Source organism: Radiomyces spectabilis (genome assembly GCF_025331425.1).
Source record: "Radiomyces spectabilis strain NRRL 2753 chromosome Unknown BYT42scaffold_2, whole genome shotgun sequence".
Taxonomy (NCBI): Eukaryota; Fungi; Mucoromycota; class Mucoromycetes; order Mucorales; family Radiomycetaceae; genus Radiomyces; species Radiomyces spectabilis.
The window spans coordinates 1,299,609-1,324,954 of NW_026251927.1; the positions used below are offsets into that span (position 1 = coordinate 1,299,609).

At 42.4% G+C, this 25,346-nt stretch overlaps 7 protein-coding genes across 7 annotated transcripts; 2 read left to right on the forward strand and 5 right to left on the reverse strand.

Annotated features, from left to right (window-relative positions):
• Window positions 1–41: 41 nt before the first annotated feature.
• On the forward strand, window positions 42–2,739 carry BYT42DRAFT_556178 (CASP C terminal-domain-containing protein). The gene is made up of 12 exons (XM_051566751.1): window positions 42–229; window positions 316–372; window positions 436–557; window positions 629–787; window positions 847–935; window positions 1,000–1,109; window positions 1,178–1,272; window positions 1,328–1,383; window positions 1,448–1,595; window positions 1,652–1,735; window positions 1,796–2,434; window positions 2,495–2,739. The coding sequence occupies exons 1-12, from the start codon at window positions 64–66 to the stop codon at window positions 2,687–2,689; spliced, it is 1,920 nt and encodes a 639-aa protein (XP_051427192.1). The 5' UTR covers window positions 42–63; the 3' UTR covers window positions 2,690–2,739.
• A 290-nt stretch (window positions 2,740–3,029) lies between these two features.
• BYT42DRAFT_490600 (uncharacterized protein) lies at window positions 3,030–5,084 on the reverse strand (the record flags this gene model as incomplete). Its single annotated transcript, XM_051564011.1, has 2 exons — window positions 3,030–3,692; window positions 3,777–5,084. 2 exons carry the CDS (start codon window positions 5,082–5,084, stop codon window positions 3,030–3,032), a joined length of 1,971 nt encoding a protein of 656 aa, XP_051427193.1.
• Window positions 5,085–6,686: 1,602 nt separating this feature from the next.
• Window positions 6,687–8,726, reverse strand: BYT42DRAFT_556185 (uncharacterized protein). Its single transcript, XM_051566752.1, has 2 exons — window positions 8,483–8,726; window positions 6,687–7,937 (listed from the first exon to the last, which is right to left on the reverse strand). The coding sequence occupies exons 1-2, from the start codon at window positions 8,654–8,656 to the stop codon at window positions 6,972–6,974; spliced, it is 1,140 nt and encodes a 379-aa protein (XP_051427194.1). The 5' UTR covers window positions 8,657–8,726; the 3' UTR covers window positions 6,687–6,971.
• Window positions 8,727–10,704: 1,978 nt separating this feature from the next.
• On the reverse strand, window positions 10,705–11,589 carry BYT42DRAFT_489764 (trypsin-like cysteine/serine peptidase domain-containing protein; the record flags this gene model as incomplete). Its single annotated transcript, XM_051563955.1, has 2 exons — window positions 10,705–11,329; window positions 11,366–11,589. The coding sequence occupies 2 exons, from the start codon at window positions 11,587–11,589 to the stop codon at window positions 10,705–10,707; spliced, it is 849 nt and encodes a 282-aa protein (XP_051427195.1).
• Window positions 11,590–12,039: 450 nt separating this feature from the next.
• On the reverse strand, window positions 12,040–16,408 carry BYT42DRAFT_556188 (Saccharopine dehydrogenase-domain-containing protein). Its single transcript, XM_051566753.1, has 19 exons — window positions 16,028–16,408; window positions 15,801–15,965; window positions 15,608–15,692; window positions 15,386–15,453; window positions 15,175–15,321; window positions 15,042–15,120; window positions 14,848–14,984; window positions 14,625–14,789; window positions 14,482–14,567; window positions 14,306–14,417; window positions 14,000–14,243; window positions 13,812–13,938; window positions 13,637–13,747; window positions 13,465–13,573; window positions 13,267–13,407; window positions 13,018–13,197; window positions 12,874–12,954; window positions 12,500–12,799; window positions 12,040–12,407 (listed from the first exon to the last, which is right to left on the reverse strand). Exons 1-19 carry the CDS (start codon window positions 16,313–16,315, stop codon window positions 12,144–12,146), a joined length of 2,889 nt encoding a protein of 962 aa, XP_051427196.1. The 5' UTR covers window positions 16,316–16,408; the 3' UTR covers window positions 12,040–12,143.
• A 2,609-nt stretch (window positions 16,409–19,017) lies between these two features.
• BYT42DRAFT_556191 (uncharacterized protein) lies at window positions 19,018–19,885 on the reverse strand. The gene is made up of 3 exons (XM_051566754.1): window positions 19,548–19,885; window positions 19,337–19,477; window positions 19,018–19,276 (listed from the first exon to the last, which is right to left on the reverse strand). The coding sequence occupies exons 1-3, from the start codon at window positions 19,614–19,616 to the stop codon at window positions 19,139–19,141; spliced, it is 348 nt and encodes a 115-aa protein (XP_051427197.1). The 5' UTR covers window positions 19,617–19,885; the 3' UTR covers window positions 19,018–19,138.
• Window positions 19,886–23,427: 3,542 nt separating this feature from the next.
• On the forward strand, window positions 23,428–24,257 carry BYT42DRAFT_187732 (uncharacterized protein). The gene is made up of 2 exons (XM_051562446.1): window positions 23,428–23,857; window positions 23,923–24,257. Exons 1-2 carry the CDS (start codon window positions 23,558–23,560, stop codon window positions 24,193–24,195), a joined length of 573 nt encoding a protein of 190 aa, XP_051427198.1. The 5' UTR covers window positions 23,428–23,557; the 3' UTR covers window positions 24,196–24,257.
• Window positions 24,258–25,346: the final 1,089 nt, after the last annotated feature.

Sequence of the window (25,346 nt, forward strand, 5' to 3'; positions counted from 1 at the left end):
TCTCAGGCGCGTTTTTGGCGACTCGGTCAAGTTAATTCACTTGTTCGTTATCATCAAAAAGCAATGGCGGATGAAGAGAAGCAAAGCAATTTTACCACTGCCATTCAGTTTTGGAAGGATGTGAACTTAACCGATCTTCAAAAGGAATTGGACAAGCAGGGCCTGAATATCGTCGAAAACCAGAAAGATGGACTGGTGTCTCGAAAGAAACTTGCCGAGCACACAAGAGGTAATGACAAAAACCGAATAGGCCATCATTGTATATGGCTTTTTTTTTCAGCTTATCCCACAACGAATGAAGCGCTCAATCTATAGAATTTAAAAAAATTCCTGACGAGGAGAAACTTCAGAAATTCAAGCCTCTTCTAAAAGGTAACCGTCATGGTCTTCCACATGCACCATTCACGTGAGACTTATAGTGGATATGGCTTATAGGTTATCAGACAGAGATTGATAATATTACACGAAGGACCAAATTTGCCGAAAATGCATTCTTAGCCCTATACAAGCTACTAGCGGACGCGCCCGATCCAGCCCCGCTTTTCGAGGCGGCTGTTGTAAGTCATCTTTTGCATGCCGAGACTTTGGTACGAAAATGTAAATGATCGACCTTGCTTCTATTTTTAAGGATCAAAGTGCCAAACTGGTGGATAGTCAAGCGACACAAAAAGAAAATGAAACGCTGCGATCTCAGTTGGAAGAAGCCGAAAAACGGCTGGCACAGTTGCAACATGTTGAGGAGACGAACAAAGACTTGCAGCAGAAAATAACTCAAATGGAAGAAAAGGTAGTGCCGAAGAGAGCCAAACTGTATATATAATTGTTTCTTTCTAAATCCGCCAATAGATGAAGGATAAGAAAACGGAGGATGTGCAACAGAAAGAACAGGAGATGAAACAACAGTTCAATGACAAAATCACATCGTATAAGGAACGGTAAGACTGTTGTGAAAAGCCTGGTTTCCTTTTCCTTTTTTCTGACCAATTTGCAAAAAATCAGGGAGCATCATCTGCAGCGTCAATTGAACCAAGCATTAGATCAACTTACACAACTGCGCCATACCCACGATGATACGCAAGCACAGTTGATCAACCATAACCAAAAATATGGTAAAAACTACACCTTACATTTCAGACGTACCAATCGATTAGGGCCATTGACAGCAGTTTATTTACAGATGAGGAAGTGGTTGGTAAATTGGCCGAATTGGATATCGTCATGATGGATCTTGAACGAGCAAATGCCAAGATTATGGGACTGGAACGGAAGAATGTACGTTAACAGATCTCCTTTGTCTGCATTTTCATCTACTGACGTTAGTATTCAGGATGACTTGAAGCGGGAAATTACGAATCTTCAAGCCTCAGAGGAGAAGGATAACACGTAAATGACGGTGAATCTGTGATTGTTCTATTGTACTACGTACTAAAAGGATGGATTATCATAGCCAAGCGACTTCCTCGAATACCGAAGCCCAAGATGCCGAAATCGCCAAACTGATCAAAGATGTGGATAACTACAAACAGCTGTTACAAAATACCGAGTCTCGGTTGTCGAAACGAGTGAAGGATCTATCCACCGAAGTTCAGAGTCTGGTAATCCATCGGATGTTCGCAAAACATGGTTTCCATAGCATTAACATTGTGATTAGAAAGAAGAGCGGGATGGTCTAAAGAGATCACTGAAGGAATATGATGACTATCATGAAATCAAGCGAGAATTGGATATTATGAAGGTAAAATAATTGAAGGAAAAAAGTTATTGTAGAAATAATTATTGATTCACGTTCTCGTAGTATGTGGAATTCTCTACCGGCATGGAGGATGACGACGATCATTTTGATGCCAAAGGTGTCCTCGAAAAGGATGATAAATTACGCGAGTGTCTCGAAGTTCAACTCATGGAGAAAAACAAGCGTCTACAAAGCGAATACACCCAGCTCAAAGTAGCCTTTTCCGATTTGCAGAGCGAATCGGAGGCGAAAGATCAAGCCATTACTTCGTTGCAGAGCAAGAGTAACGAACAAGAAACACTTATACAGCGACTGGAAGAAGATTTACTGCGATTTGGTCAGAAGAATAACGGTAATTCTATTGTCGATGCCCTATCACGTACCTCATCTGCGCTGAATTTGACCGCGGCTGGGCATGATCCCTTGAACGCCAAGTCACCCGAGACAGCATCACCCCGTGCCAGCCACGATGCCGGTTTGACCCCGGTCAAGGACGACAAGAGCATTTTACCGATCGTAATGAATCAGCGTGACAGATTTAGACAACGTAATGCAGAACTGGAGGAGCAGACACGGTCGCTTGAAATGCGATTGCAAGATATGCAGACGGAAGTAGAAACAGTGAAAGCCGATAACCTTAAACTGTATGAACGCCTCAAGTTTGTTCATGTGTGGAAGGAGGAGCAGAGCAAAGGTCTTGTGGCAAGTATTCCGAAATGAAACGTATTGTAAAATTCGGCCCCATTGACGATGATTATGTAGAACCGATCCACGGCTGTCACCATCGACAACGGTGAGTCTGCCAGCTCACCGTATCGTGAGTTTAAAAAGCCGAAATCGCCAAAGAACGATGATCCAACCGCCAAGTACGATAAGTTGTACGAAGAGAGCATGAATCCATTTATGCAATTCCATCGAAAGGTGAACATTTGCAGCAGAGGAAATTTTGCGAGTTGACCCAGGTTAATGAGTATTTTTATCTGTAGGAAGAAACACGTCGGTACAATGCCATGGCACCAGCCGACAAGCTGACATTCAACCTGACACGTATCTTATTTTCAAGCAAATGGTCGCGTTACTTCCTGATTATCTATTCTTTATTATTACATCTACTGGTTGTCGTCACATTATATCAACTAAGCTTATGGGAATGCCGACACGATCATGAAATGCTCAATCTACCGACGGGTAACGATGATGCACTAATGCAAGCCAAGATGGGGGACAATGCCATGTAAAATAAAATAAAATAAAAAAAATTCACAAAAATACAATGGGTATCAAAGGAAAACGGGCGTTAGCTGGACGGAAACAATTGAGCTTTCCATTTCTCCAGATCGTCGATTTCTGTTTGGCTAAACTTCTTTTTCCGTGCAAAGCTAATCAGCGTATTGACCGTCTTTTCTTCCAGCATGGGCATCCTGGGATCCACTCGCTTCAGACTCGGTGCTTTCCCGTGTGGATGCAGCATTTCCTCATTAGCCAACCGTCGTGCTTCGTCCCAGCCATCGCGACCAGATTTTCGACAAAGGCATTCAATGTACGAATTGTAATTGTTGCTATTCAGTGGGAAAAATTCGTCCTTCAGCATCTTCCATATGCTTTGCGCTTTGAAATGGTAGCCGTTATGACCGCAACTGTCAAGAACAATGGAGACGGACACTTGATCGATCATTGCTTCCGGAGCCGATGACAAAGCGAGCGTTTCCCAGATCTGAAGAACCGTATCGCCATCGCCGGTTCGGTTATAAGCATCCATCAACGCATTATAGACGGCTGTATCTGGATCAAAGTACAAGTCCATTTTGATGAGTTGATGAATTTCCTCCAGCACGTAGCTATCTTTGTGACGACCGCAGGCATGCAAAATAGCGGTATATGCGTGAGCGTTGGGCTGAATGTGCAGCTGGCGCATATCGTTGAATAATGAGAGAGCGAAAAGTAGTTCTGGCGATGAATCCTCCTCTTGCAGTAGCTTGGCATTGTCGATCACACTGTAACCGTATTCGGTTCCTCGGTTCGCCGCGCTTGAATCGCCTGTCACGGGAATTCTTTCTGCTTGATGTGTCAGCGCCGTAATCAATGAGGTATAGAAAGGAACATCAAGGTCGATTTCGATCACCGGGGCTGATCCGCTAGATGTGTGCAAATTCTCGTAATGATTACGAAGTTCGTAGTAGATATCCATCGCCACGTCCGTCTGCTGATCGTTGATGTAGGCTAGTATGAGATTGGTAAAGGTTGCAATGTCTGCTTTGTGCCGATGATGTCTGAAAACGTCATCATACAGTTGCTGCGCTTGCATTGAACACCCATTTCTTGCCAAGCCGCTCATGATCGCATTGTAGGCTTTCCGGTCAAGCTGAATCCCTTGATCTGCAACTGTTGATACGTAATCCATCAGTTTCATGATAGCACCCAGACTGGTTTTTGGTGAAGAGGCAATGTTCGCCAAACTGTTCAGGATTCGTTCGTTCGGTGGAAACCCGTCATCACGCATCTTGTCAAACAAGTTCAAAGCATTCGCTAAACCACCGCTTTTCGCTTCCGCATCGATCAAAATACCGTAGGTCACAACGTCAGGCTGGATCCCGGCCTTCTTCATGTCGCGGAAAATCGTGAGGGCTTTGCTCGGATTCTCTCTTTTCAGACATGCGTTGAGCAAAGTATTGTAGGTTACCACATCACAGCGAACATGCGGAAAAGCGCTTGGCAACGAGTAGTACATGTCGAGGATCTCGCCCAGACCTTCTTCAGATTCGGCATAGAATGAGAGCATGCTGTTGACGAGGTTCACATCCGATTTGGAACGATCGGCGGCTTCTGTAATATTTTGGCAGATTTTTCGACCGAAAGCGACATTTCCGTCTTTGATAGCAATGTTCAGCAGGATCGAATAGGTATACATGTCAGGTTGAATCCCTTTGCGTAGCATCATATCGTACATTTCGTAGGCTTTGCTTTTTTGATTGATTCGTGACATGATATCGATCATGGAATTATACGTTACGACGTCATGCTTGATATTTAGCTCTTCCATCTGTTCGAATAGCTCAATGATCCTGTTGAGATTATTCTGACGTTTGAAACATCCAATGAGGGTATTGTAGGTGTAGACATTCGGCGTCAATTTTCTTTGGCGCATTTCATTCAACAAAGCGTAGGCATCGTCAGCTCTATTGTGGACACCATAGGCATACATCAAAGCGTGGTATTCAAACTGCTGTGGCACTAATCCAAACCGGGTTTCCATCGTGTTGACGAGTCCCTTGGTGAATTCGAGATCGTTTCTTCGGGCCAGCAACAGCAACCCACGGCATGTGGATCGATCGAGTTCTTGCTGTACCTGCATGGCTTTTTCGAACTGTTGCTTTGCCGCAGTCAGGTTTTTGCTTTTAATGGCTTGCTGCAAATCGTTTCGGGATCCCGATCTATTAGTGACATCTTTGATTACCGGGCGGCTTTGGCTTAAGGTTCTTGTTGTCGTCGACAATTCGGCAGTTGCAAGTAACCGTGGTCGAAACACTGCGCGGCTAGAGCGAGAACTCATTAAACAAAGACATCGTAATGTGGTCGATAAATTCATTTTGATTCAGTTAACTGATCATAAGCTTCATAATGGGTGCACTGTCGATTGCCAATGGTCCCCTCTCCAAACAAGCCGGTGCAATTTTTATTTTTTATTTTTTTATTACAGTCTGAAACGGAAAAAGTTTGGTGGGGCTTTCGCTCTTTGCGGAGATGAACTATGGCGCTTCATAATCTCCGGCTCTGGTCGCCAATTCCACTGTCAATATCATCTCTCGACCGTCAAATAGCGCTATGCACAAAAGTCCTTTTACCAATGCTACTACTAGATGGTAGCCAATTGATTTAAAAAGATGAGAAATAGCGAAATCTGTGGATGTGAAATTTTAAGCTAGAAAATATATACGGGTGATAGCCGAATCAGTTTTCAGACAATCACAGCCAGATACGTTTCCTGATATTTTTCTGCATCGTAAAACGGTCGAGTCTTTCATATATAAGATTGATGTTATCATTGGTTGTATTCGCTGTTGGTTTCAATGCTCTTCACCATTATACCTCTCTATTTGCTTGACGCATATGAATGATTGGGGGCATATGGTTCATCAAAAACCAATATCTTTTTCAACCATCTCCCTAATCAAACATACTAATGCTCATCAGTTCATTGTCAAAAGCTCAACTGATGAGACGGCTGTGTTTGCTATGTGGCTGTGGAACGTTCGGCGTTGCTTTAGAGATGAACTGATGGTTTTCAGTGTCTCCATAGGATTCAAGTACTGGTTGCCAAGCTAGCATTCCAGGCGGTGGATTTCATTCCAAATAAAGTTTCAGCAGCTTTGTTCAGCGACACATCGGTTTGAAGGCACCTAATAATATCTCTTCATTTTGCAACAGTTATGCAATCAAAATTGTTTAGCAGTAGTGTGTTTATGAACCATCTAGGAACCATAAGCGAAAGATGCATAGATGATCTAATTATAAAGGAACGAAATTAACATGAGAAGATAAATCCCAGAAGATCGCTGTTCATCTCTTATGACTTATTCTATATAAAAATGATGCACCAATCATATGAACGTTGCTGCGTGTAACCATCGCTCGGTAAATTGCTTTCCTGCGTGACATGGTGAGTCGTTGTGCTCAGATTAACGCTCTAAGCGTTGCCCTGTCCTCATAGTAAACTGCACGTTGTTCAATGCAATCGATCTGTAGCTTTTCGAGCCCTCCATTATTGACAAGTAAACTTTAATTCGTGTCACCTTCTAAAAAGTGATCCGGCATTGATCACTTGACATTAACATTTTTCGATGATCACCGAACGATTTTGTTTTTCCAATATTGCTACGCTATTTTAAGTCCATCCATATCACAATTTGCTACGTGGAGTTTTTACGATATAAAATATTTTAAGTTTAAAGTTTATGTATGCTGCATGATTGCAGGTGGTCACATTCACATTATTATTATCGGTAGCATTATAAAGACGAATATACATAGAGTAGACGACCAAAAACAAGAAAATCAAAAAAAAAATGAAATGCTGATGAGCGAAATCAATGGGAGGTTTGTCTGTTGAAAAAGGGAAAAGAGATGAGATGTTAAAAGTATACCTAATCAGGCAGTTACCGCAAGCCAGGCGGAGTGTGAGGAAAAAGGACAAAGGGAAAATAAGGTGTACCAGAGGGGTGCTTTTTTTTTTCTCTTTGGATCAACAGTTCACGGAGCTGAGATGAGGATCTTGGTATTTCAATCGACTGGGTTGATTGGTGACAAAGCGATGTTGCCGTTTGGGAAGGTAACCACGAGGCCGAAGTGGACCTATGATCTTGTTCGCCCGCATCATATTCACTTCCGCCACGATCATTCGAAGATGAGCTGCGTTGACTCGGGTATCTCGGGCACGATGATTAGGGGTTCGTTCCACATGGATCACGGGTGATGGATGCGGTGTTGCATGCTCGCCTATTGGCACTTTGGCATCCTCATCGGCCACAGCTTCTTTTGACGAGACGTCAATCGGGGTCCAGTCTCTTGTGGTTTGCAAGTTTAACCAGATGGATTTGGTATCTTCGTCATGATTCAACGGCGCCTCGAACATTCGGAAGGTTTCCAGGGGCACGTCAATGACATGTTCATTGTTCTCTTCCAAAAGTGAATTAAAATCGGTATCGCCCGTCATGGCCATCGTCTGTGTTTGTACATAGTGCTCGCATAAAATATCGGATAATGCTGCCGTACTGATGCTACCGTGATGGGGATGATTGCGGACATGGTTCCGAATGCTTGTCTCTGCGTCGCTGAACCCCCAATTGGCCGAGCTATTCGTAGCACAGCTGCTGCAGGTACTGACTGAACTCAGACTCCCGCATGAACTTGTGCTAGAGTTACTAGTGCTTAAACAGCTGCAATTGTCCTGGTATAAATCACTATTGTCGTATCCGCAGCAATCAATAGGTGTACTCATAGGCGCAATCACCTCAAAGGGTGACATTGATACTTTGGATTCGTGGGAAGATCGAGGCATGAATCCTACCGGAGATGACGGCACATCCCGCTGAGAGAACGATAACAGGTTGGCCAACAGCGACAAAAATGAGGAAGGTGGCGACAGGGATAACTTTGACGAAAATGGATAAGGAGCTTTTGATGAAGGCCGTTTCGTGTCCATATTAAGCTATTATTTCGTACGATGGGCAAGGAAAAAAAAAGAAGGATAATAAAAAAAAAGTCGGTGAGAAATAATGTAAAGTTTTTAAAATAACATCAATGTTTTATAAAAATAAAAAGACTTGTTTTTGAAAAAAGAAAAGGGCCTTGTAATAAGAACCAATTGTCTTATCAATCCAACAGTTATGAAGAAATTCAAGAATAGGGATGATAATGGGCTGTAGGGGTAGTGATGAATGACGTTTGAATTTTTTTTTAAGAAAGGTTGAAAGACAGGGAGATAAGAGAAAGAGCCCAAAAGGAATCAAAAAAGGGAAAAGGAAAGAGGCAGAGACAAAGAGTCGTCGTCATTTTATTGGATGTCATGGTAATAGACTATCGATCATGAAAAAGAAATGAAGCTTTTTTTTCCGCTCTCGGAATACCATGACAATCTGTGCAATATCCGGGACGCTCATGTCATTGACCAAGCCTCTCTCAATATTTGGTTTCCACAAATGGTGAAAGATGGGGCATAAGAATAGAGAAAGGATAAACGTAAACGTCACTTACATCGTGGATATCATGCGTTGTTGACCGTTTATGGCGTCGCATATGCCTCGCAGGGATGTGACCATAAGGTAGTGGTGCTCGTCGAGTGATGGCCTTGGCCTGTCGTCGGAACAATGATTCTCGATCAGAAGACGACGACGAAAACGTGTAATTCACGACATTAACCGTATCCATGGAGAATGATAATAATTAATCAAAAAAAGAAACACTAACAAATGAGAAAACGATAAGCGGAATGAGACGGATATGGGTTTTTTCCTTGTCGCCCGACAGAGAGAGCCCTTTTTATCTTCATCTTACTTGCCTATTTCGGAACTGGTGAATTTTTCGATGGAGTCAATGGCGGGGTTGAATAAGAGGGAACAGACTCTTAGACAATTGTTGAAATGACAGAGGACAAAAAGATCTTCTATTTTGTTTCTGTTTGTTTTAAAGGGAAATTCAAGTCCACTACATAATTAAATAAAACCACTCTTTCATAATTTGTTTTGGATATCAAAATGGAGAACGGAGGTTTTTTTTTTTTTGAAAAAAAAAAGGGGGGGGGGAGTCGATTTAAGAAAGGGGTTCAGAAAGGGAGATAGTCTGATGGTTGAAAAGTAAATTTGTGTGATATGCGCTATCTCCAACTTGCTGCGCTGAGTTTCCCTTCTCACACCGTCAAACAGGCCACGTGAGCATAGTAGGAAGTTGAATTGACGTAGTGAACATCTTAAAGTGGATGTCGGTGTCAGATGCTTTGTGTCAAACCGTACGAGAAGTTCTCATCAGGAAGGTTTTTGCTGTCTTGGAAAATCATCCTTGCCTGTTATTGACAGTTATAAACCAATCATATTCAGTCACACGCCTTATCTCTTTTGTACGCCATTAAACGATATCGCACAAGGTCAGTAGGTTTTTTTGAGCTTATTCATCATCTGAGCAGAATAATCCATTCCCCTTTTGGTATTTTTCTACTATTTGTGTAAAATAGATTGTATCATTGCACCCCTATTGATTCATTGACGTCAACAAAAGTTTATGTTAATGTCTTGTAATTGAGTATGCTATTCCATAGAATTGCCATGACCCCGTAAGGAAGCGTCCTACGCTGCGATTGAAGAGGCGTCAACAGCTGGCTTGGATTTACAACTGGATACAGAATCACAACATAAGCAAAAGTCGGATTATGGAATATAGCCAACATGTATCTTATTGAGAATTGGTTGCCCCACTTACTGATTGAAATTCATATCGCGAAAATTATTAAGGCTGTTGCTGAATGTCGGCCGGATTAACAAATTTACCGTCGAAATGGAAGCATCTACAGTATTCGAATGTTTCATTGCATTTCATTACAAGCTGTCATGCACCTTTCAAACCCAGGCATGCAGTCAGTCGGCACATCACTTTGGTTTTCGCCGTTATCATTAATTCATTGATGTATACATACCCATTGACCAGTAACAGCTACACGTCGCCACTACAAAACTTGGATCGCCCTTCACAGTAAACATTTATACGGTTACCTACAGTTCATTCATTGCGAACAACTGTGTCTTTCGCATATTATACATGCTACCAGATTCCGCTAACAAACGCAATGAGAATTATGGCTGCTTTATCGAGTTTTCAGGTCATGGTACTTTTAAAAAATATTATGAAACACACGCTGTTAACATGCCGTAATCGACACTGTCAACTGCATTTTCTTTTCTAGAATTGCAAGGTAGTCGTCCTATGTATATGATAGCAAGGACAGTGTTTGACTAGTGAATCTGGATAAAAAGCCTAAAAGGCAGTTGCAAAAGCTTGTCTTGGTCACGGTATCCATTGGTTTTTGGGAAAGCATTGCGGGCCTACCCACGGGGTCAGATCTGCACACTATCGCTTATGAGTTCATGGATCACGCACTATGGAAGGCGGACGGTTTTTTCAATGGGATCCAAAGCCAACGCAAGTCATGATATTAGGGGACTTTTATAAAGTAACCTTGATTAAATTCTGCTTATAATACGGTTAAGCTGGTATGACATCAGACATAAAGAGAATGATGGACCCTCCACTAAGATGAATACTAGTGAAAACATATCAACTTATTTTGCTAAGATATGCGCCAATGTGAATTATGTATTAGGTTAAAGTAAGTGGGGTGACAGAGGTGAAAATGGGTTCAATGCACATGTACAGTTTAGTTTACAAGAAAAATTTACATATAAAGCTGCAATTATAGTGACCGTAATTCATGCAGAAGCACACAGCCAATATAAGCAAGTCATCAACATAAAAGCAAAAAGCGTTGATGCCTTGGTGTGCTGTTCACTGCCTGTTGAAGCTACGACAAAGTTCAGTTTGGGAATTTCAAAAATATCAGGTGTCGTGAGTTCCTCTGGTGATATTTGGGTTGTGTTGCTGATCCATTCCATATGAACTGATACACGTGAGAAGGCGTTCACGACATTCTGCAGATTTTTATCAGGGATTGGACACGTTTGATCGCTTGGATCAGGATCGTAGGCGTGAAGAATGCGGTTAAGGATGCCCACAACGTACTGGTTTTCGGGAGGCGTTAAAGCGATAAGATCTTCTTCCCAAATCAAAGGGCTTCCAGAGTCGCCGTGACACAGTGTAGATTCTGATTTACTTAGAATGAGCGAGGAGGTGGTTTCATTAACGTCTTTCCTTGGCTCGTTCTTCGCTACCTGCAGTAGTTCGGCTTGTGGTTGGTGGACTCCAATATACCCCATCCCCATCACTGAAAAGGATCCCGCAGATGTCGGCAATACTGGATCTGGCCATAGAGCTGCGCGACTAACCGAAGCGGTTTGCTTCAATGGAGCGGTGAGTTCTACCAGACCGATGTCGTACCTCGCCAATTCCATATCATCGTTCACAGTCTTGTACTTTGTTGTGGTATTCAGTTTTTCCATGTATTTCGGATGAACAATGGTTCGGCGAATGGATGCAAACTGTAAGCTTGAGACGTTACTATTTCCATAGGCGACAGCGTCGATCATAATGCTTGGATCCAGATTTGGATAGTCCTTGATACAATGTGCAGCTGTCAATATCCATGCCGGATCCAGTGAGATAAGACTGCCTCCACACAGTGATGGCTGCAAAAACATGACGGAGAACGGATACTTTGTTGGATCGATGACTGTCGTTCCATTGGCGATGGCATAGGCTGCAGTCACCATGGAGAAAAGATGCAACAGGGTTCGCATCAGAGGACGGATCTGAAAAATTGAAAGAAAAAAGATGGACGAGAAGGGCTACTGATGATTTCAAAGACTCAGAATATATACCAACAAAGAATGATGCCCATGCATACCATAGCTGATTTTGCAGCCAAAACAAAGATATAAACAATAGAGCTGCGAAGACCAATAGAGTTCAATTGAATGTGTTCATGGGATTCTTCTGAGCTAGGAGAACAGGCAGCAATTGTTGTTGCGTAGGCTGTAATATTTCTTCTTACTCCCAATACACCTTCATCTGTTGATGAGCCTTTTACTGATGAACGGTGAGAACGCTCATTTTTTTCTTTTACACTTTGAAACTGGAATTGAACTCCTGTTAGAGCAAGGACCACCCTGAGCCCTTGGAAAATTGTTTATATTTAAATAGGTTAACCCCCCAAAACAAAGGGGATCCGTGCTTTATTTTGTTGATCCACATTCTAGTTCCAAACACCGCTTCCTGTGGGTTCTAAGCGAATGGCATGCGAAGGCGCCACTTTTTCGACAAATTGTACACCGCGATGTTCCAGTTGATCCAAGATGGGAAGATACACGTGCGGCATGGTTGGTACCAGCACGCCCCGTTCGGGGATCTTATTATCCAGTACCAGTTCCACAGTCATTGCAGCCGGCAAACCTACTGTCTTGGCCATAGCTGTGTACTTTTCATCACCGTAATGAATAAGTGTGGACGTCAAGGTTTCCTACATTACATATTTCCATGTGTCAGCAGAACGGATCGCCGCTTTGCCATTCTTATTGTGCAAAAACCACTTAGCACGTCATATGAGCTCACCTTTTTCCCTGAAGCGTGTTCCAAACCAAACTCGTGGTGCATGGCCACCATATCTCGTTCTGTTGGAAGGTATTTGAGTCTGTCTGCCAAAACCACTGAAAGTGCGTCCAAAGCCGAATCTGAAGAATTGAAAGGGACGTTGGTTTTCTCTACGCCAGAGAGCATCGTTAAAGCATCCCAAACGCGTTCCACCATGGGGTGGTCCTTTGGAAGTCCCAGTTTATCCACGACGGTGTCAAAGCGCTGTTGATTCGTAGCATGCTTCTGAGATCCACACAAAACGTGATCAAAATATTGTGTCTACGCAAGTACAGTGCGCGTCCGTTTAGATTTAAAAATCGACCAACCACCTTTTGGAGCGCGACCTCACTTACCCAATTAGTGCAATGACGCAGTGGGATAGTCGATTCCAAAAATCCAAGCTTCTTGAACGCATATAATAGATCCGAATAGCCCTTGATTTGTACTACGTAAATATTGATGCTTACGGAGCATTTTGAAAACAAAACTGGAATTACCTGATAACGCAAGGTGCCGCGGAACATGGTGTCCATTTCGGATAATGGACCCAAGCCGTATGTTTCAGCATATCCAAGGGAGTTACGATTGGCTAAACCTTCAAATGTGAATCCTTCGTACGGTGTCTTGATGACGGGGAAATGATCCTTGAGAAGCGATTGCCCAGGAATAGCATGTTTCTGTGATCAATAACACAGTCGATGAGTCACGCAGTAACTTATGTGGTTTTTGTCTCGGCTCGTTTGTACCTTGCCATTGATCCAATATAATGCATCATTTCCACTTGCTGTCAACACACCCCGAGGAGACCAGCTAAATTTATACCCCAAAGGCACGTTCGAAGCTTCAGGCGCGGGCAAGCCACCACACCAAGAAATGAAGGAACGAATCTGTGATCATATTATCAGGTCAGCTGTGGTACAACATGACGCCAATGTTTTTCTTACTTTGATATTTTGACGCTTCGCATCATCGATAATTTTCATAGCTGACATATGGTCAATGCCCGGATCCAAGCCTACTTCATTCATAATCAAAATATCCGACTGTTCCGCACTGCTCATGTCAAGGTTCATTAGTGTGAGGCCAAAAAATTATCCACCATCTTTGAACAATTACCTGTTATGCAATTCTCTCATCTCAGGCGATACGTAACTAGCCGTCACCATGTGTTTTCGGTTCGCAACACATGCTTTGGCCACCTCGGTATGCAAAAACGCTGGGACAAAACTGAAGCGATGATAGTCCCCATTCAGTACTATTTCTTTTCCCACGAATTTTGCTTTCTTTTTACCTGACAACCACGTCGGCATTGGATACCAGGCGTGACAGTTCTTCGCGATCAGAAATATTCAAGCCTACTGCTTCAGCATTGGATCGGCCAGAAACCAGTGCTTGTGCTTCCTTTGTTACATTGCTAGCTGTAAAAAGATGGGAGATTAACGACTTAATTCTACATAATTATCAAGTCCCATTGCGTACCAACGACGAGGTGGATATCAGACCGCTTTGTCAAATGATCAACAAGGGGACCCGATACCATGCCAGAACCGAGCAAGAGGACGGTCTTTTTGCGCGATTGTGTTTGTGAAGTTGTTGTGCCAGCCGTTCCTGGTAGTAAAGTCTTCAATGACTGGTGTTTACCACTCAGAGTTCCCTTGTCTGCAATGATTGCATTGGCCAGCAATGGAGATAGGGCGCCTGTATCCGCAGTGGCAGGATTGATCTTGAAGCCGTGCATGTCAGTGATTCGAGCTATGTATTTGTCATCAATAGGTTTGAACTTACCAACTCCTTCACGTACGGTAAAAGTTTTTCACTAAAGTGATTGCTACTCTCGACCGGTAGTTCGGCTGGAAGGATATCGATACCCATGATTTGCATGCCTGCACCTTCATCACTACATATGCGGGTTAATTTTCCCAGGAACTCCATTTTCATTGCCAAGTAAAGTTAAATCTTACTTTTGGTGTTCCTTATTGTTGACTGCGTCATAGTAATAAAATCCGTTATCCACTTCCGTACAATGCGATAAACATTCAAATGATCCCTGATATCATCCTATTAGCTTTGTGCAGGAATAAATTTTTTTATGGTGCAAAGCTACCTTGATATCACAAACAATATCGGCCAAGCACATCATCTTGCCTTTGCCAATCCTTCCTTCAAGCTGCTGTATTTGGATATCCCGAAGCTGGTCGTTGGTCAACATACGCGGGTACTTGGAATCCCAATAAGCGCCTGTCACGACCGTGTTTACATAGGGAGCTATCTACACATATTCTGAGTATGGTCTTTCCAAAAGATCGTCCAACGATCAAAGGACCTACTGATTCATGAAATACGGAGTGGTATTTTTCAGGATGATCATAGTAATCTTGGCGAGATGCAAGGGGAGTGCCACTTTGGTTTTGGATGTAATCTTGCAATTGGAGTTGAGTGGCATAGACTTTGTTCAACTTGGGATCTATAATATGGTGTAAATTATCAGCAGACCTTTTTGTTTGAACACTCCAAGACCTACTTTTATCGTTCACCAACTTTGGCAAGTCTTCGGCGGGCACGAACTCATGGGGGAGCTGCTGAAACACATCCAAAGCACCCTAGACAAAATTGTGTTAGGGCAAAGGCAATGATTTAACTGTGGAGCAACTTACCCGTGTGACATTACCGGCGCCAGTGAAGGCGAAAACCAGGGGACCAAAGTCTTTGGGCGTACGATCGGTCGCGATCATCTCGCCCACCGCCCGAACTGCCTTTTTCGCATCGGCCAAGGTACGATAGTTATGCGCCATGGAGTTGTACTAATACAGATTTCGGTAAGTTTCATCCTTTCTTTCCCGCAAAACCTGTTCTCTCTTTACTTACCATGAAGGGTGTGCTGTAACCGAAACCGAGAAACCGATGTCCCATACCATGCAAGATATCAATCATACCTGTAAGCAGATATTACAGTCAATATCAGAACATGCTGCATTACGAACCAAAACTCTCAAGGGGCACAAAGAAACAAAGTTTATCGGGAAATGGTCCTTTTGCTAGGAGATGGTGAAGGTTCTATCCTTGAAAACCAAGAAAACGGATACTTGCCTGCATTTCCAGCATATTCACCAAAAGCGACCAGTCGCTGTCCGTTTTCGTTTGTCATCAGTTCATAGTCGATCAATCGGATTCTCTGCGGATGATGGTAAGTTTGAGGTCGCTTCTTAAGATGACAATGTTTCCACGGTTGGGACAGTTTTTCCCACGAAAAAAAAAAAAAAAAATGTTATGACCATATTACCTTATCGAGTATGGATTTCAACATGGGCATGTTCTTCATGTTGCCTTTGTGTGTGTGTGAGAAGAACAAGTACGTCTTGTCCGGTAACAACGAGGCTTCAGGAACTTCTTTGATACCAAGAATCACATCGGCGGAACTCAAGTCTTCGGTAATACATGCTCCGGCCTTTTGGTCAAGCAACCAGTGTCATTGTTATTGTATATTGTGGAAATTATTTTGTGTCGTACCTTGACGTAGGCTTCATCACTAAAGATGCGTTTGGTGCTTGGTTGGACGTACACCTTTGCGCCTGTCTCGCGGATCAACCGTTCGACAGCTGCGGGCGTCAAGGCCACACGGCGTTCCCAGCGGCTTTTGTCTTCACGTCGGAGACCAATTGTGCGAGTCCCAGAAGCAGCAGAGGAATCCGCTTGACGCTGTTGTCGTGCTGTAGCGGAGAAGGAGCGTAGCAAGCAACGAGGTCGGGATCGGAGCATGGCCTTGCGGAAAGCCGCAATATACGTAGAAGAGATCATAATAATGAAAAGCAAGTGAAAACGATGCAGAAAATATCGACAGGCGAATCTTAAAATACAGTTCTATCTTTAGCAGTTTGGATTGTCAAAAAGTGATGCGAAACAAAGTCAACCTTCTCACGATCATGAGGTCAAAAAATTCGAACGTTCAAAATGACGTTGTTGGCTGCAGGAACGTCCAAACCCAGGGCTCTCCACATCACTTGTCGCTATTCACAAAATTTATGTCGCACTTTTACAAAAAGTTGCTCATCTTTCAGAGACTGCATATCTCCTTTTTTTTTTAATGACATATCCAGCTTTGCAGTTGCTTGAATTTGTTTGCGACGGACTTTTGTTGATTGGGTGCTCTGCGTTTTCAATTCCAGATCCGGTTGAGTCGATCAACGACTTGGGTGAATTGAAACCATTTTCCAAAGCGGCACTATCCAACATGAAGGCCTGAAAATTTTTTTAAATTGGCATAGCTACAGACAGATGGTTACCATTGTTACATTCAGGGCACTCATAATCACTTAAAACAGGTCAATAACATTGGCAAGAGTCTCGTTGAACGCCTCGCTGAACCTTTTGAGTTTAATATGGTCGACATGCTCCTCAAAAATCCATGTAAACCGTATAAAATGGATAATTCGTGTGTTGTATGTTGGTATCAACGGATGAAAGATGAACTTGACCATCGTCAATCATTAGGGAGTACTTTGAAAGAATACGTTCAAAGAGCATCTTCAATGACATGTAGGAATACGGCCTTGCTTGAGAACTATCAGTTTCTCTTTGTAGTGCTGCTTGGCCAACTCAGGGTTGATGCCGAAGGCACCGGGCGCCTTATGGAACGGAGCCGCGAATATCTTCAAATAGTGAATGGCCTTGTTGTCCCAGCAATGAATATGTGACTCCTTGATCGATGTCTAGAGCATTTCTTTTGCCTCCTTTCTGAAAGGTGTTGCACGTCATTTTTTTTTCTTGCCCCAGTTGTCTTCTCGAACATTTTGGCAGATTTGCACCGTCGCTCATACCTTGGTTAAATCAAGCTCTTATTCATTGTCTGTAGGCTTCAAAATGTCGACGCGCGATAATCTGGATGACATATCATGGTGCTCACACTTCAGTTCCTCCAATGGCGAACAGGCTGCAATCACCAAAGGCTACCACCTCCTCAATAATCAAGTGCTTTACATCAACTTATTTTGACGGAAAAGTCAAAGTCGATCACGAAGACCACGTCAACTTCACAGCGTTATTCATTTTTATCCGCCTTTAACCTTCAAGACGCCGATTTGCTCGATCATCAACCTCGTTATTGCCACAAGACCCATAAGAAAGGACAATCATAAATTAGGACCAAAAAGAATATTTGAAACATCAGTTTTTATTTCAATAGAAAAATCAAAGGATCATATCATGATTGGATAACCAAGGATACCTAATGATATTGTATAAAACATTAGTATAAATGCTTCATAACAGTTGTTATCAACAAGTGAAGAGAGAAGATGTTCCGTCAGGCTCATTAAATCAGTATACTTTTTTGGATCCACACGGCAATTAAGACGTTAAAGGTTTTGCATCCTTCGGAACACACTCTCTCTCTTCAATTAGTGTTGCTTAACTTACCATCAAGAATCGTTGAAAAAATGGATATAGAAAAAATAAAGGAATGAAGAATTTTCCAACGGAAGAGAAGGGCGCGCAAAATTTTATACGTTTGAGGAAAAAGTGGCTTGGTTTCACTGCCTAAAATTTTTTTGCGCGTCCCAGGCGGGGGTCCAATCAGCTTGATTTTTCCATCATAACCTGGACAAACTTCCACCTTGTAACCAGCGGCTTCAAAAAGGAAGATAAGATGAACCACAGTTCTGTGGTTTGTAATAGATAGAACCCAAGCTATTACAGTTCATTAAAGATAGACAGTGTTTTGATATACAAATAAAGTCATCCAGCTCTCCGTGCAATTATTGCTGGTCATGTCACGTAAGTTAAGAATTCAAGGTATCAAAAATCTGATTATAAAAAAAGGAAACAACCTCCCGTTCCCTTGCTCACTTTATCAATATTCCAATATCTTATCACATGTCGAGTACTTGCATAATATGATTGTGAAAATGAAAAGATATTGGCCTAGTATTGAAATGCGGGACTGGGTTCTCAACTAATCGTTCCTGACTGAAATCGAAAATCTAACAATAGCCGTGAACGAAAGGTAAACAAAGTGCACAGCTGGATTATTTTCTGTCATGCGCTTACGACAATATCCGGTATCCAGCCCAAATGTTTGATGAGTTTCCTTTTCTGCCTAAATAAATAGTGAAGTTTCACGCTGCAATTAGACAAGCACAGACCTAAATGGGGGAATCTGTATGACAGATTGGCCACCAGTCCAACAGTCCTCGGATGGCTTTGATGTGGGGAACGTTGTATATGTACAAGTACAAGGATTGCTTTATACATGTTGTAGCAGTACTCACAGGACTGGGAGGTTCATTATTTCAATAATATCATCATTTGACAGAAAGTGCGTGCAGCAAGATTTACGAAACTTTGTGATTACGAACGACCTTTTGCATTGCAAAAACTCAAGTGGGAGAATCTTCTTAGACCTAAGTACCAATGGATACGATTCTTCACAATTCAACTACTATCCATAATCTGTCAACCTCGAAGAATTAGAGCAATCATTTAAATTATCCAGGAACATGGAATAAGTTCTCTAACCCATCCTTTATGATCATTGTTAACTCGAATACCTTGAAATGGAACAAAAGTCAACAGCTAATCGATATATGCCAAATTTTATACAGTTTTCTATTCACATCTATTCCCTTAATCCATAGGGACGTTCATCTTGTATACTTCTTTTAAGCGTTTCGCAAAATCGCTATATCCGCCTACAAAAGCTTGTTCATTTATATTACAACCCTCGTAGATGAATGGAGAAGTGGAATGTTGCGATTTGAATTCCTATTGTGAATGGCTAAGCATCCATGTGGCGATTATCTGCATAATTGTATCTCAACGTACCTCTTGTAATTCCCTGGATCGCTCTTTCCATTGCTCTTTGACATAGGCATTGACGTCGACTTTGACATTAGCATGTTTTGCCGTTAAACGATCGGCAGCTTCAACGGCTGTTTGGAAGTGGACACAAGAAAGGAACCCCTCCTACAGCAAGCAGAGAGTATTTAACATTAGCCAAAGAGCATTCGCTGAAAAACCAAAGAAATTGGATTACAATATGATAGCATTGTGTCTTGGTGGGAATGTCGTCGGCATTCCCGGAAAGCCAGTTAAACAAGCCCATATTGGGTATCAACAAAACGGGTGAAACGTTGAAGAGGCATGTTTTGAAAATGTCAGACTGTATTCTTGTGACTCGGCTAGTCGCTTCCGGGATCAATAAAAATCTTTATCATAGAATAAAGCATTTCATCGACCAAATTACAAGGCAATGTTAAAGTTCCTTTTAGATCAGCGTACCGCTAGCTTACTGACTTGCAAATGAACCCAAAACAACTTTGAAAACAAGACAACCGATGGTAAAAGTTGGTTCATAAAAAAAGGTAAAGTAAGCGTGAATGAATAATCCCAGCAAACCGTCACGAACCCCAATTCACGCAATTCAAGCTCGAAATAAAATTCTCCCAAGAATTTCTTGAGACCATCGATTTTCAGGAAATTCCAACAAAGCCAGAGAATAGTTTCCCTGTAACTCGAACTCTTTATTCCAACCACAACCTAACGTCTTTGGCAAGTCTTCGGCGGGCACGAACTCATGGGGGAGCTGCTGAAACACATCCAAAGCACCTTAGACAAAATTGTGTTAGGGCAAGGGCAATGATTTTAGCTGTGGAGCAACTTACTCGTGTGACATTACTGGCGCCAGTGAAGGCGAAAACCAGGGGACCAAAGTCTTTGGGCGTACGATCGGTCGCGGTCATCATTGTCGTATCCGCAGCAATCAATAGGTGTACTCATAGGCGCAATCACCTCAAAGGGTGACATTGATACTTTGGATTCGTGGAAGATTGAGGCATGAACCTACCGGAGACGACGGCACAGAGCATGTCGACCATATTAAACTCAAAAGGTTCAGCGAGACGTTCAACGAGACTCTTGCCAATGTTATTGACGTTAGGTTACATAAAAAACCGACGGCAACGTTAATTTCATAAACAGGTATGTCAAAACTGGTTACAGCATGACCTATGCCAAACAAAAGCTCGTCCATAAAAAACACATAAAAGCCAAGGTCAAACGTCGTCCGTAAAAAACAACATAAAAGCCAAGGCCAAACGTCGTCCATCAAAACCAACATAAAAGCCAAGGCCAAACGTCGTCCGTAAAAAACAACATAAAAGCCAAGGCCAAACGTCGTCCATAAGAACCAACATAAAAGCCAAGGCCAAACGTCGTCCATCAAAACCAACATAAAAGCCAAGGCCAAACGTCGTCCATAAGAACTAACATAAAAGCCAAGGCCAAACGTCGTCCATAAAAACCAACATAAAAGCCAAGGGCAAACGTCGTCCGTAAAAAACAACGTAAAAGCCAAGGTCAAACGTCGTCCATAAGAACCAACATAAAAGCCAAGGCAAAAGCTCGTCCGTAAAAAACAACATAAAAGCCAAGGCCAAACGTCGTCCATAAAAACCAACATAAAAGCCAAGGCAAAAGCTCGTTCATAAAAAACAACGTAAAAGCCAAGGCCAAACGTCGTCCGTAAAAAACAACGTAAAAGCCGGCCAAACGTCGTCCATCAAAACCAACATAAAAGCCAAGGTCAAACGTCGTCCGTAAAAAACAACATAAAGCCAAGGCCAAACGTCGTCCATCAAAACCAACATAAAAGCCAAGGCCAAACGTCGTCCATAAGAACCAACATAAAAGCCAAGGCCAAACGTCGTCCATAAAAAACAACATAAAAGCCAAGGTCAAACGTCGTCCGTAAAAAACAACATAAAAGCCAAGGTCAAACGTCGTCCGTAAAAAACAACATAAAAGCCAAGGCCAAACGTCGTCCATCAAAACCAACATAAAAGCCAAGGCCAAACGTCGTCCATAAGAACCAACATAAAAGCCAAGGCCAAACGTCGTCCATAAAAAACAACATAAAAGCCAAGGCCAAACGTCGTCCATAAGAACCAACATAAAAGCCAAGGCCAAACGTCGTCCATAAAAAACAACATAAAAGCCAAGGCCAAACGTCGTCCATCAAAACCAACATAAAAGCCAAGGCCAAACGTCGTCCATAAGAACCAACATAAAAGCCAAGGCCAAACGTCGTCCGTAAAAAACAACATAAAAGCCAAGGCCAAACGTCGTCCATTAAAAAACAACGTAAAAGCCAAGGCCAAACGTCGTCCATAAGAACCAACATAAAAGCCAAGGCAAAAGCTCGTCCGTAAAAAACAACATAAAAGCCAAGGCCAAACGTCGTCCATAAAAACCAACATAAAAGCCAAGGCAAAAGCTCGTCCATAAAAAACAACGTAAAAGCCAAGGCCAAACGTCGTCCGTAAAAAACAACGTAAAAGCCAAGGCCAAACGTCGTCCGTAAAAAACAACGTAAAAGCCAAGGCCAAACGTCGTCCGTAAAAAACAGCGTAAAAGCCAAGGCCAAACGTCGTCCATAAAAACCAACGTAAAAGCCAAGGCCAAACGTCGTCCATAAAAAACAACGTAAAAGCCAAGGCCAAACGTCGTCCGTAAAAAACAACATAAAAGCCAAGGCCAAACGTCGTCCATTAAAAAACAACGTAAAAGCCAAGGCCAAACGTCGTCCATAAAAAACAACGTAAAATCCAAGGCCAAATGTCGTCCATAAGAACCAACATAAAAGCCAAGGCCAAACGTCGTCCATAAGAACCAACATAAAAGCCAAGGCAAAAGCTCGTCCATAAAAAACAACATAAAAACCAAGGCCAAACGTCGTCCGTAAAATACAACATAAAAGCCAAGGCCAGACGTCGTCCATTAAAAAACAACGTAAAAGCCAAGGCCAAACGTCGTCCATAAGAACCAACATAAAAGCCAAGGCAAAAGCTCGTCCGTAAAAAACAACATAAAAGCCAAGGCCAAACGTCGTCCATAAAAACCAACATAAAAGCCAAGGCAAAAGCTCGTCCATAAAAAACAACGTAAAAGCCAAGGCCAAACGTCGTCCGTAAAAAACAACGTAAAAGCCAAGGCCAAACGTCGTCCGTAAAAAACAACGTAAAAGCCAAGGCCAAACGTCGTCCGTAAAAAACAGCGTAAAAGCCAAGGCCAAACGTCGTCCATAAAAACCAACGTAAAAGCCAAGGCCAAACGTCGTCCATAAAAAACAACGTAAAAGCCAAGGCCAAACGTCGTCCGTAAAAAACAACATAAAAGCCAAGGCCAAACGTCGTCCATTAAAAAACAACGTAAAAGCCAAGGCCAAACGTCGTCCATAAAAAACAACGTAAAATCCAAGGCCAAATGTCGTCCATAAGAACCAACGTAAAAGCCAAGGCCAAACGTCGTCCATAAAAAACAACATAAAAGCCAAGGCCAAACGTCGTCCATAAAAAACAACGTAAAAGCCAAGGCAAAAGTTGGTCACATAAAAAACCGATGGCCAAAGTTGATCAGAGAAAGCCATGGTTTGAATAACTGGGTCATTCGATAGCTGGATAGCAACCTGATAAGTTCCTATAGGTTTACTTCCGATCCTTGATTCTTTTTGATGTCGTGCCAACTTGCAGTGTTTCAAGGTAATTCCTCGATTATTTCTTATGGCGTGGTAACATAATTATCAACCTTTTCCGAAAAGGAAACAATATACGGATATTACAATGGGTTGGCATACATCATATTGAGAGGCACGCTCAGAATTCAAAAAGTCCCAGCGTTAAACATGCTATGACATTGACGCAGTGTCAAATCAAAGGAGAATAGTATGAAAATAAGTATATGGCTTTTGAATGACGGCGCGCATGATTTGGTGTGAGTTGGATGGAAGGCCATTGAATTGATGTTGTCAGTGAGAGGGCCAAATTTAGAACACCTTCCCACGCCAACATTTCAAACTCAATGGAGGACGATCAGCTTCTGCTATTTTTGTGTTTTTTTTTATTCTTTTAAAATCATCTGCCACGGACCGCTGGTTCTGTACTTTCTTTCACTCTTCTTCTCTGCTCTTTATTTCTCCTTTAATGGATTCCCCGATACTCTGCGAGATTCCTTCCCATTCACACACTTCCCCATTGTGTACCAAAGGCGATGCCTTTTGTAAGGTGCTCGGGCTACCCAATAACCCAGAGAATAAACGGAAAGCCAAGGCAACTATTAGCAAGAGCCCCTTCAAAGTTGTCTACCACCGCGATCTTGGGCCGTCCATTCCTATCCCAATGGCTCCCCCTGCCATATCCAATGACCCTGAGGTGTGGCTGGAATATCCCGATACCGATGAAGAGGACGATTTTCAGCCTGCCAACTAAAAGAAAAGAAGTCCATGCTACGAAAGGAATTCAATGCTCCCCACAAACTGTTGTCAATCGGAGATTAAGTAGAGGAAGGCAAGTAAGCACGCACATCAGCAATTATTGAGATTTTCAGAATTGACAATGTCTTTACTAGGAATACAGCTTTTGAAGGAAGCAAGCATGTATATCCTAAAAGCAGTTATGACCGTTGAGGAGTCCAATCCGGAAGACGTGCACATGTATGCCAGACATCCGTGGAACTTCAGAAATTCTTCGAACATATTTTCCAAACCATTAAGTGCCGTCAAGCTCGACCATTTCCAGCTGGATGTGCCCTTTTTGTCTTACTTGTTTTGCTTTCCTTTTTGTGTCTCTTGTTTGGATCTTCCGCTCTTTGCACTTCGCGTGCTTTATTTTATTTTGATGATAGATTAGACCATCGCAGATAAAAGCGATTAATTCTTTTTTCGAAATAAAAACATAGTTTATAACTCTAGTCTCTTACGACCTTTTGTTCTTCTCACCCATTTCCGAACACATAACAGAAGTATCCTTTGCTGTTATAGATTTTTGAGACGATCTATCTTCGATCTCATCAATTCTCTCTGCGCATCCAACCGCCCATGGATCTCATATAATCGCTAAGTATATCTGGTGCTCACTAACTTTCCGCTTCTTCTTATTTTTTCCGCTACCATATACAGATTTTCAGTTACCCAACGCGATGTAAAGAGATGCAATTTGGACGTCCGAAACATATCCGGTGTCTGGACAGGCACGGCTCTGGCAAGAGGGCCTTCGTCTACTGTCGTAACTCTACTACATTACAAAGAAGCAAAGGGCTGACTCTCACATAGAGAAAATCTTCAACCGTCAAGAGTTCATCACAAAGTTACTCAAGGAGAAGGACTGGGTCAACATAGGCTATGTCTGCAAAAGCTAGACGGATGACAGCTTCGATAGTCGAATCAACAGCATGCAGAAGATGATGCACTCTCTGATTACCTCAACGCATCCCTTGAGACACGCGACAGCAAGATGACAGCCACGGCAAGCAGAGCCAAAGACGCAATGCGTTTTGTATTAGGTGACTTGCAAGGTAATTATTTACAAAGAGAATATTGCCTATCTAAGTATTTTCATTCTTTTTAGACATAACGATGGTCATTTCGTTTTAAACGAAACATGTTCGTCTGATCACCCAGATGTACTGAGGATTGACATCGAATCCTGTTGACCTGTTAACTTGCAGCACTATGTTGGTACGTTCAAAAATTATGAAATGATTCTTAGTTCTCATTAGTTCAATGTAGGCGAGTATCTGCGCTGGAACAAATGTGTGCCCACCTTGGGCATCAGACAGCAACGATATCAAGAGGCGAGACATTGAATGGCTGAAGGCGCAAAACAGTATGAAGTCACAAAGGCACCAGGACGCCGGAACACCCTAGCTACAAGAACCAAAAGTTATAATACAGTAGTACAGCTTGAATTCATGCTTTAAGCCTGTAAAGAGAAATAAATAACTATATCAAAAGCTACATATTGCAAAATTGGTTCTCCAAAACCGATGGTCAACATTAGTT